The sequence below is a fragment of the Corvus brachyrhynchos genome, unplaced genomic scaffold (assembly GCF_000691975.1).
Source record: "Corvus brachyrhynchos isolate BGI_N302 unplaced genomic scaffold, ASM69197v1 scaffold245, whole genome shotgun sequence".
In the NCBI taxonomy this organism is placed as follows: Eukaryota; Metazoa; Chordata; class Aves; order Passeriformes; family Corvidae; genus Corvus; species Corvus brachyrhynchos.
Window position 1 is genome coordinate 3,992,072 of NW_008238988.1, and position 13,801 is coordinate 4,005,872.

General features: G+C 51.5%; 1 protein-coding gene across 1 annotated transcript; it reads left to right on the plus strand.

The window, feature by feature from the left end:
• The first annotated feature begins 2 nt into the window (after nucleotides 1–2).
• On the plus strand, nucleotides 3–3,926 carry OTX2 (orthodenticle homeobox 2). The gene is made up of 3 exons (XM_008637297.2): nucleotides 3–210; nucleotides 612–763; nucleotides 2,050–3,926. Exons 1-3 carry the CDS (start codon nucleotides 114–116, stop codon nucleotides 2,668–2,670), a joined length of 870 nt encoding a protein of 289 aa, XP_008635519.1. The 5' UTR covers nucleotides 3–113; the 3' UTR covers nucleotides 2,671–3,926.
• The last annotated feature ends 9,875 nt before the right edge of the window (nucleotides 3,927–13,801 follow it).

The window sequence follows — 13,801 nt, forward strand, 5'->3', positions numbered from 1 at the left end:
GCCCCCCCCCCGCCCGACGGCTCCCCCAGGCACCGCCCGGGGCAGGCAGGGCGCTCGGCCGGCTCCCCCTCGCCCGGATTTCGGCCAACTCTCCTCCCCGCCACAACTTTAGCATGATGTCTTATCTTAAGCAACCACCTTATGCAGTCAATGGCCTGAGTCTCACAACCTCGGGCATGGATTTGTTGCATCCGTCCGTCGGTTACCCCGGTAAGCCACGTTTTTCTTCCCTCTTCCCTCCCCCTTTTTGCTCCACGGAGGAGAAGCCGCTGGGATTTTGGAGGCACAACATGCGCAGGGATCACGCTGGCTTGGGTGGGTGAGGGCGTGGGGTCCCTCTGTCTCCCTTCTTCCTCCCCCCCAACTTTTATGGGTGAAAGGGGCTGCAAACAGGGGAGACCCCGATGCTGGGGATCGGGGCCAGATGCTCCAAACGCATCCAGGGGAGATGCGGAGTTGGGATTGCCGCACTGTGGTGGCTGATCCTGGGAGTGCGGGTTCCCCGGGAGAAGAGAGGGAATGTGGGTGCCCACCCGGGGAGGGGACTGGAGGGAACACCGGGGTCTGAGGGGTCGCTGACTGACAGCCAGGGCCTCTGGCTCCGTTCGCAGCCACCCCGCGGAAGCAGCGGCGGGAGCGCACGACCTTCACCCGGGCGCAGCTGGATGTGCTGGAGGCTCTTTTCGCCAAGACCCGCTACCCCGACATCTTCATGCGGGAGGAGGTGGCCCTGAAAATCAACTTGCCCGAGTCCAGAGTGCAGGTAGGAAGCGGAGAGGCTCCGGAGAGCCCTGCCTGCCCTTCCCCTCCTTGCCGGCGTGAAGGGGTTGGACTGGCCTGTGCCTGACGGGGAGGGAGACGAGGGAACTGGTTTAGGGAATGGATTCAGTCCCGAAGCCAAATCAAGCCCTTGTGGGGTGAAGGAGGGTCGGAGAAGGGTGGGGGTTCAGTGAGGGGCTGTAGTGGCATTTTGCATCCCCAGGACTGGAGTGTGCCCCCCCCTTCCTCCCCCTGCACTGAGGGGGTGTTATGCAGATCCTGGATCCCAGCTCTGAACCTTCCATACCCATCTCCAGCACCCCCAAAACCCAGCCTGCTCTGCATGCATTTGGGGGCCTTGCAGAAGCCACAAAGGATCCCCCCCCTTCACCACAATTGCAGAGCTGGGCCAGGTTGGGATCCCAGTTCACACCAGTACAGACTTTGTCCCCTTTGAGGGGACTTCGATGAGAGAGGGGCTCCCTCCACCAAGGAAGCCCCTCTCCTGGGGCTGGGCTGTGCCTCCTCTGCAGGAGCCTGCACGGACCCCATCCAGGCAGCATTTTGGAGGTGCTGCTGGCAGGGCAGGAGGGCGCTGCCCTCTCTGGGATCCAGAACGCCCCAGCAGCAGGGGCACGGCATCTCCAAAGCCATCCCTCCCACTTGCCTCCTGGTGAGGCTTCCCGAGGCTGTGTGGTGCCATGTTCCCCTGGAGCGTGGTGGCTGGGATTGGGATACCCCCATGCCAAACCCCATCCTCCTCTCCACAAAACCTCCCCAGAGCCGGCCCCCTTGGGCCTGGCTAAGGGGGGGTGAGATGGGCTGAGGGGCCAACTCTGGCCGAGGGGGTGAGAGCAGAGAGCCTGTAAATGAGACATCTTTACCCCCCTCCCCATCCCCTACCTCTGCTTCCTTAATTGTGCCCTCCTTTTCTGATGTTCTATTGTTTCTAATTAAGGGCTCAACTTCAATAGGCCTTAAACAGTGATTCCTGGGGGTCCCTGGCCGGCAAACAGCAAAGAGGGAATGCTTCCCCCTCTCCCCCAAAAGTGACCTTATTAAGGAATTTGATTTGTGATTTCCACTTGTTATTACTGCTGATGATCTCAGGGAGGGGGAGCCCCGGAGCTTTTCTTTGCAGCAGCCTGCAACCCTCCGCTCTTGGGGGACAGTTTTAGGTCTCCCCCCGGTGAGGTCTCTCTGCCATCGTTTCTTTCCCACCTTGGGTTTGCCCGTGTATCCCTAACCCCAGGCTTTTTCTCTCTCCCTCCCCTGTGTCTCTGTCTCAAGGTGTGGTTTAAAAACCGCCGAGCCAAGTGCCGGCAGCAGCAGCAGCAGCAGCAGAACGGGGGCCAGAACAAGGTGCGGCCAGCTAAAAAGAAGAATTCGCCAGCCCGGGAAGTGAGTTCGGAGAGTGGGACCAGCGGGCAGTTCACTCCCCCCTCCAGCACCTCAGTCCCCACCATTTCCAGCAGCAGTGCCCCCGTGTCCATCTGGAGCCCGGCGTCCATCTCCCCGCTCTCAGACCCCCTGTCCACCTCTTCCTCCTGCATGCAGAGATCCTATCCCATGACCTACACCCAGGCATCAGGCTACAGCCAAGGATACGCTGGATCGACCTCCTATTTCGGAGGGATGGACTGTGGATCTTACTTGACCCCTATGCACCACCAGCTCCCAGGGCCAGGGGCCACCCTGAGTCCCATGGGTGCCAACGCGGTCACCAGCCACCTCAACCAGTCTCCAGCCTCCCTCTCCACCCAGGGCTACGGAGCCTCCAGTTTGGGCTTTAACTCCACCACCGATTGCTTGGATTATAAAGACCAAACCGCCTCCTGGAAGTTAAACTTCAATGCTGACTGCTTGGATTATAAGGACCAGACATCGTCATGGAAGTTCCAGGTTTTGTGAAGAACCTTTGTGATACCGAGAGAAATCACGACGAGAACGAACAGGCTGGGCTGAGCGCTCCAGTTTTAGTCAGGTCTTGGTTAAATTAAAGAGAAAATTAACTCCACGGACAAACAAACGAACAAAAAAACCGACGGCAACAAGAGGGGGACAGTGTTGGTGTGATCCCGTTCAGACTCATCTCCTGCTCAGACACTCTGGAAAAGGAATAATAAAGAGGAAAAACGGAGGAGGAAGGCCTTAAACGGACAGATCATCTAGTGAGCAGAAACCAGACAGACCCATCTGTGTTCTTTCTAGTTTTAGGCAATTGTTGGGTTTCTTTGTTTGGAAGAGGTGGGAGATTGTCCCACCTACGGGCCAGTTTTAAAAAAAAAAAAAAAAAAAAAAAAAAGAAAGTCTAGGTTTTTATTTCTTTTTTTGTGTGTGCGTGGAAAGATGATCCTTCACCCAGAGGTTTCCAATGTGTTAGCCAACCCTCGGTTAAAATATTCAGAATGGACAACATCTCTCTTTTTCTCCCTCTTTTTGTCCCTCCCTCTTTCTTTCTCTCTCGAGCTCATCCAACTGTTTCATGCCCAACTTGCTGAAGTTGGCACCCGGAGAACTTGGTTCAGGGCTGTGTGGGTTGTGTGACTGATTGTCCTAGCTGCACTACTTTATTTAAAGATTAAGAAAAAAAAAGATAATGTTCATAAGGAGTCAATATGTAGTTTTTAAGAGACAATCAGTGTGTGTCTTATATAAATGGTACATCTGTGGTTTTTAATCTGTGCTAGACTTCAAAACTGTGATCTCCTGTATTGTATGCAACTATGAACTCTGCACCAGCGGGAGTTCTGCTGTGATTTAAATAGGTTATAATTATAAGTGAAATTCAGAGCAACTGAGTTACCTATTATCATCTTTTAAAAAAAATAATTAAAAATATATATTTAAAAAAATAATAAAAAAGAAAAAAAAGAAAAACACAAAAAACACGATCGCCTTTCACCCGAGGTGAACTGCACTGAAACTTTTTACAACAAACTGTCTCTGAATGAAAGAGGAAAGACCGAAAATACCCCACCCGAGGACATTTAACTCCTCTGGAGCTCACTTACTGCTGGCCATGCCGGCAGTAACCGTCAAATCCAACAGGACTTTGGGCAGTTGCTCTGACCTGGATGAATTTAAACCAAGAAATTCATTGTCGTTTATGCTTGCAGATGTTAACTGAAAAAAAAAGAAAAAAAAAAAAGATATATATGCATAAACCTTTTTTTCCTGGATTTGGCAGATATGTATAATTATATTAAAATGGTTCTAGCACACCTGATGGTTGTCTTCCATTTTAATCGCAGCCGGCGAGTGACGGAGAAGGGGCGATGCCGTCCTCAGGTGCAGCCGGGCACGGGGGACCAGGAGGGTCTGGCTGCTTCTGCAGGGCTGAGACAAAAGGGGTTCTGCTGGCAGCTCCCCGAGGTGAAGGAAGCAAAATCAAGGAGGGGCGTTATTTTATTTTTGAAATTTTTAATCAAAAAACTTTCCTTACAAGCAGACCGTGGATAATGTCACTTTTCCCACCCCAGCTTCACCGAATCTCTGCGTGGGGAGGGACGGGTGCGTTTGCTCTGTGGCTTCCCAGGGGATGGAGTCCCCAGTTGTGTGTTTGGGGAAAGCCCTAAACTTTCCAGGCAGGAGAAGGGGGAAACTGGATCAGGCAGGATGCTCTGAGCAGAGGTGCTGGGGAAGGAGAGAGATAAGTGTTCGAGCTACAACCTCACAAGCTGAAGCTACAGTGCCCCAGGATGCAGGATCAGGCCCTTCCCAAGCATCCCTGCTCTTGGTGGCTCTTTCTCTGCCCTTCTCCCTCTTTCTCCCTCTCTCCTTCCTGCGTGCAGCGCTGGGGCTGCTGGAGCCCTGAACTCGGGCTGGATTTAGAGCAGCAGAAAAAATGGACCTCTGGAAAGAGAGAGTTCCCTGTCACCGGCTGTCCCTCAGGGCTTGTCACCAGCACTCTGTGAGTCACCCAGGGCCACCAGCACCACGCCTTGGTCCCCAGGACTGGGGAGCACAAGCGATGACACAGCCATGGTGCCTCTCCGGCCATCCCTGGACTCTGCACCCCAGCATCCCAAACTGCCCCTTCCACGGGCACCAGCAAACCGCTCCTTCCTGCAGTGCCATTTTTGTCCCCCGCCACCACGACCAGAGAGCGGCCTTCAAAACAAACAGCTCTGAGTGCAGGCGAGGTTTTGTGCTGCCTCACGTTAGCGTGTGTCGCTCGGTGATTTTCTCATTTCTTTTTTTGTACCGGGAGGATCCATGCAGGGGAGGTTTGGGAAGTGCTAGCCACGTCCCTGCCGCTGGCATCTCCCAGGCAGCAGCGTGGAAAGTTTCATTTCTCCACCGATTTCAAATCAACAAAGTTTACTTCTCCCCCAAAAAAATGTATTCAAGAAAAATATGCTCAAGAAAACCAAGTCCTTACTGAACTGGGGCACAGCATCCCACCTGCCTGGAAAAGCTCTTTGTTTCCTGAGCTTTTGATTATTAATTTTTTTAAAGCCTCTTTAAAACCTCTTTTTGCATTTAGCTTTCCCCATCTTATCTTTTACTTTTCTTTCCTGAGTATTTCCCTGTCTGTCAGGGATGAGCTCCTCCAGCTAGTGCTCGTTTTTATCAGAAAAAGCTAATTCATGGCAGGAGTTTCTCTGATTTTTCCCTGGTTTTTTGTACTTCCCACGTTTTCTCTCCCTGTTTGTTTCTGAGTTTAATTTAAATGGGCACATGCGTGGGCAAAGGGCAAAATCCCAAGGTGAGCTGGCAAACGCAAAATATTCTGTAAAGAGTGTTTTAACTCCTTTTTAATTTTTAATGTTTTACATTTCCTGGTAGAATTCATTTCCTCTGAACTCAGGCTGCAGTAGGCAATCCTGGATCCAATAAAATCTGGGGAAAAGCTGGGGAGACCACAGCCCAGTTTAGTGTTGGAAAGCTGGATTTAAGGGCAAAGAGCTGATGAGGACGGTGTTTGATTTGAGGTGTCCTGCCCAGCCTCCCTAAATATACATACAAACAAGTCCTCTACCTGCTCTCCAATGTGGCATTTCCCAACGGAGGGCGGAAAAAATCCCTTAAATTGGAATAGCAGAAAAACAGGAGGGAAATCTGGACTGCAACCATAACAGAACTGCCTGGAATGCCGGTTCCAGCACCTCTGCCTGCTCCCCGCCTGCTCCCTGGTTGTCCTCGGCTCAGCCCCTCCTGCCCCTGCTCTGCTTCCTTGTCCGATTCCCTCTCCATCTGCCTGCACCTTGCCCAATGTTCCTTTCCACTCCCCACCAGCACCAGCCCACTCTTCCCAGGGCTCCCCAGTAGCCAGAGCATCCCTGCTCCCAACCCAGCCTGAGCCAGCCCAGGGAGCCCCAAAACAGGGACAACTTTTGGGGTGTTGCATTTCCAGGAGGACCCTGGGGCTGGGGAGCGCTGCCAGTTTCCAAGGAGACAGGGGAGATTTACTGGAAAAAAGCGGATTTAGGGACATGCAGTGGAGCTTCACCACCTGGTACTGAGTGGAGTGGCAAAGGAACACCCCAAACTCCCACTCGCAACCCTGGCACTGCCTTTACCTGGGATTTGGGGGGGTGGGAGTAGGGCTGGGAGGTTGGGAATGGGTTTGGGTTTGGGAAGGTTAGAAAGAGAGGACAGGGAAGAGGGGCTGTGCTGGGGTGAAGGGATGGGATTGCTGGGGATCAGGGCATGGTGTGAGGGCTGGGCTGGGTGGGCACTGGGCTGCGTGTGGGGAGGTGTCAGGGATGGGAGGTGAGGGAGGGGAAGGAAGGAAATGGAAGGAAGGGAAAAGAAGGGAAGTAAGGAAGTAAGGAGGGAGAGAAGGAGGGGAGGAAGAGAAGGAGGGAAAGAAGAAAGAGGGAAAGAAGGAGGGAGGAAGGAGAGAGGGAGAAGAGGAGAAAAAAGAGGGAGGAAAGAAGGAAGAAGGAAGAAGGAAGAAGGAAGAAGGAAGAAGGAAGAAGGAAAAAGGAAAAAGGAAAAAGGAAAAAGGAAAAAGGAAAAAGGAAAAAGGAAAGGAAAAAGGAGGAGAAAGAGAGAACAGAGCGAAAGACAGAAGGGAAGGAGAAACACCATCTCCAGCTGCTGGGGCTGCCTGGTGTCTGCCTGCTGCTGCTTCACCTCAGTGCTGGGGCAGAGCAGAGGGAGGTGATGGTGGGGGGGAGAAGAGGTGGTGAAGAGACAGATAAATATATAAATCCCACACAAACTGTTAAAATCTGCTCTGAGAGTCAATTTTGACTTTTAGGCTCATGAACCATTAATAAAAATCTCCTTATACTCAGATGGCTCTCAAATGCCGTGATAGCGGATTACAAACTCCTAATGGAGATAGTGTATGATCAAATATTCTCTAAGCACCAAGGTCTAACATCCTGGGGGTGGCCAGGCCACCTGATTATCAGCTTATTGGCAAATACCTCTTAGTGAGGGATGTGCCAAAACGAAAGCGTCTTCGTCATTGTGCTCCCTTCCCCACTCTTCCTTCAGACAGGTTTGGGAATGGCATCCTGTGGTCTGGGGACCATAGAATGCCCTGTGGCAATGATGTCCCCACTCTGTCATGGGGCTTGTCCCTGGTTTCTGGGTTTTCCTGTGAGAGATGCAGACTCAGAGGTCCCAGAGGAGTTTCAGGCTCCCAGTGCACAAAGCAAATGCCTTTCTTGGTCTCAACACTGGTGACACTCAGCCCTTTCCAGGACCAAAACACTGAATGTGATGCATAATTACCTGGTAATTAAATTTGGAGGGCTGAGGCAGCAACATTGTAGGGAGAGGAGAGGAGAGGAGAGGAGAGGAGAAGCAATTCCTGGGAAAAGTGGACAGTAGATCTGCTGTTTTCTGCTTTCAGGGAGGGGTTGGTTCTCTTGGTTCTCTCCCTGCCTCTCCTCACACACTCACAGGTAGGGACCCTGGTATTTATTCTTGTGTGGATGCTGGTAATGAGACCTGCAGATGCTTAGAAAATGCATCATCTAATCCAGTTTGGGAGCCCTGTGCCCTGGGAGGGTCTGGGATCAGGCTGGAGAGGGAGGAGAGGGCATGAGGGAGAAAGTAGGGCAGCTTATATAAAAAAATGGATTTTAAAAGTCCCCTTTGGACTGTAACCTTTCCAGAGGGGACTGTGTTTTGTACGTGTCCCTCATCACTGACACCAGACCACAGCCTGCTGGGGCACGATTTAACTTCCATTTGGCTGAAGTAAAGTCTTCAAGACTTGGAGCATTTTTGGCTTTCCTAAAGGAGGCTGTGAGGTCAGGATGTCAATGCCAAGCAGAACTTTCCTCCAGACTGGCTTTGCTTCACTTGTGACTTTTGGTAAGGCTTGGAACATGCCTTGAGTTTCCAAGCACCAGCCTTGGGATGCAGGGAAGGTGCCCACACTGGGCTGCCTTTCTCAACCCCGTCCTGCCAAAGTGGAGAGCAAAGCTGGGTCCTCCTGCATCCTCACTCCCTTTACAAGTGACAAATCACTTTTGCTTTGAGGCAGACTCAAGCAGAGGTGAAGCTGATTTATGTTCCAATGTTGCTGTTAAAAGCAAAGTGTCCCTCAGTCCTTGCAAGTTGGTTCCTCTCTGCCACAGTTGTGGAAAGGTAAGTAACAAGTGCCCTCTGTCTCACTGATTTTTGGAGACCCCATAGGCCACTGGGGCTCCTCTGTAGGATGTGGGGCTGCAGGTTTTATCCCTTGGGATAATCGGTCTCCTCTTCATTAAGAAAATATGTGGAGCCTGGAGGCCTGTCTGGGGAGTGACTGCAGGCAGATTCAGCTGAGGGTGTTTGCCCAGGGGCTGAAGAGCTGAAAATGAGGAATGCGGTGAGTTGTGAGGATGTTTGTTGGGTTGTGAGGGTGTTCATTGAATTGTGAGGTTGATTGTGGGGCTGTGGGCGTGTTTGTTGGGCTGTGAGGATGTTTGTTGGGCTGTGCGGGTGTTCATTGGGTTGTGAGGTTGATTGTTGGGCTGTGAGGGTGTTCATTGGCTTGTGAGGGTGTTTATTGGCTTGTGAGGAGGTTCCTTCAGTGTTGGGCAGAGGAAGCACGAGCCCTGAGCCCCTCTGACAGCTTTGAGGTTGCAGGATCCGGGGTGATGGAATGCTGAGAAGGGTGATGGAGTCTGGTGGGAACCCAAACAGTGTCAGCCCTGAGTCAATGGGGGATAAGGGCTGGGGTGTTGCCCCTGAAACTCTGGAATCCACCTGAAATCGTGTGGGAGAGGAGACCTCTACTGAAATGGTGTTGTCCAGTCTCAAGACCTGTCTTTGGAAGTGACAGGGGAGGATTAGGCAGGGTTCAGGAAGAGCCAGGAAAGCAACTCCAGGAGGCATGAACCTGCTTGGTGAAGTACTTGGGGCATTCTGTCAGTATATGGGTTATCCAAGGGAAGGGTGAGATGGTGTGAGTATATTTGGTGAGGGCAGGATATTACCTGGAAGACAAAAGCATGTCCTTACCCATCTGGCAGGAGTATCCTGGTTGACAAGTTAAAATAAGATAAACCTGAACCGGCCACATGAGAAAAATAAAAATTAGAAGCTGAAACAAATTGCCTTAGGATGGGGAAGCTCTACATTTTTAAGTGTAAGAGTCAAACACCCATGCGCCTTCCTAAAAGTCATGCAGGAGGTACTTGCCCCTGTCCATAATTACTTAAAATACAACATTTCACATCACTTACGGTAACCATGCAGGTTACTCTGCTGTTTCAGGGCTTTGTGCAGGACTTTTTGGAGGATGGAGTACGCACCAGATGGTTCCTGGGGATATTTGCATCTGGGTCATCTCTGGCCATGGAAAATCAAACGCAGGTGGTGTAGGAGAGGGCTGAGAGCGGGGCACCAGGGATCAGGGCACCAGTGGTGCAGGTGGCCTGTGCTGCTGGGATCTGTGTCATGGGAGGACCTCCAGGCTACTGCCTCATCCAGGTCAAGTGTTGGTGTCCGACCTTCCCCATCTGCAGTGGACCGATGACACTCTCCCACCCCCATCACAATGCTGGCATCTCTAAGGTAACCCAGCACGGGGAAATACCTTGCAAGAATTTCCTGGAGCAGTGTGGATCAGCTCTGTGCTGCACCTCTGCTCTTTCTGACTTCCTTTGGCCTCTCTCCCTCTCTGTGTCCCTCCTTCCCTCTCTCTCTCTGCCCCCCTGCCAGAGGGAGTGATGACACAGTGCCAGCCTCTCCAGGTGTGCAAACTCTCTGCCTCCTTTGGCAGATCCTGCCAGGGGCAGCCCACACTGCTGAAGGCTGCCAAAGCTCCTTCCTGACTCGTGGTCTCTCATACCAACAGCAGAGAGGTGGCTGCAAACAGGGTCATGGCTCAGCGTTTTCCAGGGTGCTGGTTCTTGAATGGATCATCCAGGTCTCCTGCAAGACTGTGACATGGAAAGGGATGGTGGTGGACTGATTGAAAATGAGTAGCAGGGTGCTGGGGCTGTTTGGAATTTGTTGGGAACGGCTGTGCAGATGCAGAGGTCACCCTATGGCATCACACTGGTCCCTACAAAACTGAAACCAGAATTAGAACCTTGTATGTAACCATATCAAAATAGACCCTCTATGTCTAATTTCCCAGGGAAAGTCCCAGTCTCTGGCATTTCATTTTTTATTTTGACAGCATTGCTGGCCAGTGAGGGCCTGTTGAGACCCCACTCACCACCTACCATCGGGTCAGGCTGCAAGAATCAAACTCAGAAACAGCCCTGAGCAGCACCCTGGGATTCCAAGGGACATTCAGGTCCCTCTCTGCCAGGGTGGCTCTGCAGCACCCAATTCTCACACCCCTGTCATGTGGTCTGTACACGATTCAGGAGGGTCCTCGTGCCTCAGGAGCTGCTCTGTGGCTTTTATGCTTCTGTCTGCAGAGCCATAATTGCCTCAACCTTTGCACAGACACTGCAGCAAACAGTTGTTATTACTTGGCCACAGCCTTCAATATTTGCTGCAAGAAGGTGTCTGGTCCTTTGTAAGATTTCTGGGAGGTTGAGATTTCCTAAACCCAGGAGCTGAAGGTGTCCTTGGCCTTGCTGGGAAGGGGGTGAGCAGTGAGGTTGGTGGTCCTGTGCCAGACACAGCCCCTCGAGGGGGCACGGGGCAAATCACAGAATCCTGGAATGGTTTGGGGTGGAAGGGACCTTAAAGATCATCCAGCCCCAGCCCCCCTGCCATGGGCAGGGAACCAGCTGTGTCTGGCACTTGGGCACAGGGGATTCGAGGTGTTGCAAGGAGATGGGCTGAGCTGCATGGGGAGGGGGAGTGTGAGACAGAAATCAGCTGCGTGACGCCCCCGGCAGCACCGAAGGTCTCCAGATAACCAGAGAATCCTGGGATGCTCCTGGGCTCATCCTGGGAATCTGTGACTGTCCCCATCAGAATTAGCAGCCAGGCTCATTAATAGGCAGTGATAAGACATTACAGAGTCAAATTACTCATGGACACCGGGCGTGATGTGCTCAGTTTTTATTTGCCTTCAGATCATGGAAATCCACAACGGGGTTAATTCTGGATCCAGCCATACCAGCCTGTTCTGGGAGCTTTAAAATTAAAGCAGTCACAAGGCTGCCCTTCTCTTTCCAGTGACTTACGCAAGAATCCAAACGCATGAGAACAAAAGGACAAATGGAAAACTGAGGGTTCGGGCTGGAATTCAGACTTTTTTTTGGTGTGCACCCGGAGCAATGCGAGTCAACTTTCCTGTGTCAGGAGAGAGGGGAGGGAGCGGGGTGTCCTGATTAGATCTAATTTCCAACCTGTTTACTGTAGGCATTTGCATAATGATCACCCTGCGAAGAGTGGTTAGCATATGCTAACACCGATTCTTGCACCCATTAAAACACAAACCCCAGGCAGGCTGCTGCTGTTTACAGCACATCTCTTCCGCCTGATTGCATCCCAGGGGATGTGGCCAGTGGTGCCCCCACTACCTGGGGTGGCTGGAAGCTTCTTCCAGATGTCATCAGGACAGGATGCAGAGAGATAAACACAAACTGGTTTATTTTCACCCATAAAGAAAAATCAGAGGGCTGAAGAAGACGTCTAAAGATCTTCCAGGAGTTGAGTTTGATGATCCTTGTGGGTCCCTCCCAGCTCAGGATATTCTCTGATTCTGTGATCCATTTTCCATGTTACTTCATTGTTCAGTGTTGGAAGTAAGTGATTTCTCCAGTGCCCCTTATTTCCAGCCCAAGCACTACCTTGGCAAGAGCAGCTGATAGATTTTGAGTCAAGGACGGTGGTTCAGTTGTTTGAAGCCAGCAGGATACATCTTTCACCAGAACTTTCACCAAAACAAATCTTCATGCAGAGTGTGATGATTTACAGATCCCCACCCTGACCTGGCGGGATGTTGAGCTTATTTGTAAATCATTTGCTTTCAGTGAGGACAGGCACAAGTGTGCCATTGTTTTGGAAGAGTTTCTTGTCAGCTGAGTGACAAAAAAAAAGATAAAGGAGAGGGATGCAAGGCAGACAGGACTGTGCCATTGCCAAAGGGTGGCAGAGGATTGCAAGCTTTGAGGAGCCAAGCAGGGAGGTGTCAGCAAACAAACTCAAGCTGGTTCACCTTACAGTTCATTGCTTTGCTTTGACAAAGAGGGTGCTGACGTCCTTCCCCACCTCCCCCTTTTCAGTGTCTCCCAGATGTGTTTTCACAGGTTGGCAGCTGCCTGCAGCAGCCACACAGGCTCCTCATGATACAGAGTTGTGTCTCTTGCACATGCACATCTCTTAATGGAAGCATTTTAGCAGCCTGAGTGACTCCGATAGCGTAGAGACCAAATGTATGTGTAGCTGAGCCAGCAGATCTCTGAGGGAACAGGAATACCCAGGGAATAGGAAATCACCTCTCCTGTGGGATGGAGCAGCCCACCACATTGCAGTGGCTCCCTGCTCTGGGCAGATTTGTTCTTGACAAATTCACACTGGCTGCCTCTCGTCAGGCAATATTCTGCATAAACTGGATAGTCGTAGAATGAAAAAGTTAAAACAATTCAAGTTTGAAGGGGCCTTTGTGGGTCTCCAGTCCTAGATCCTGCTCAAAGTAGAGCAAACTTCAAAGTTAAATCACGTTGCTTTCATCAAATTTTGAGTCTCTCCAAGGATGGAGATTCCTCTCAGGTTCTCTGCTCCCTGTCTAGCGATTTAACTGCTCACACAGAGCAGAGTTTTTACCTGTCTGGGGTCTGTGATGGAGAGGGAGCCTGAGGAATGGCTGTCCCTTCCTGCACAAGCCCACAACTCCAGCTGAGTGAGGGATCCTCTGCCTCAGTTCCCTCAAGCACTGCTCTCTCCTGCTTTGTGCCAAACACAGAAATACTCCTTAGAATCACAGAATCCTAGAATGGCTTGTGTTGGAAGGAGCCTTAAAGATCACGTGGTTCCAACCCCCAGAAATGTGGATTCCCCAGCGCTGATCCCTGGCTGGATATGGGAATTAAGGGTTTATGACAGAGCCAGATGAGTGCAGAGGTAGGACCAAGTGGTCTTTGCTCTGTTCTGGTTTGTGAAGCCCCTTTGAGCAGTCCCACAGTGTGTCCCCTGGCAGGGACATCCACTCCAGCCAACTACTGCTTTGGCAGCTGCTGCTGGGCTTTGTCCTCTTGGACCCACCTCTCTTCCACACCAAACTTCCTAATGATCAAGGTGTCTGGAAGTTCTTTGGGACATCTGTAAGGGTGTTCCAGAGATTCCCATCACACTGATGTGGCCCAGGGACAGCAGAGATGATCTTGGAGTGTTATATCTTGGAGTGGCATCGTCTTCTCTGTGTCCTTGCTCCCAATTCCCAGTAGTGGTAGCATTGAGGTGTTAAGAGTCTGGTGGAGAATTTTTGCTTTCTGTTCTCTGTCATACACAGGCCCATGATGCCCTTCCTAGCTGGAGGCACTGTGGAGCTGTGGGATTGCTCCTGCCGCTCCACACCCCGTCCCAGCCCCGGGCCAGCCCTCACAAGTGACCCTGTCCCTGTGGGGTCTGCAAGGCAGAGTTCCCACCTCTGTAATGCAAACACCTCGTGCCTCCCCTCCTCTTGATTTTGTGTAACAAACAGTCTCTCATTCTGCTGGGGGTCCCACAGCTCCTC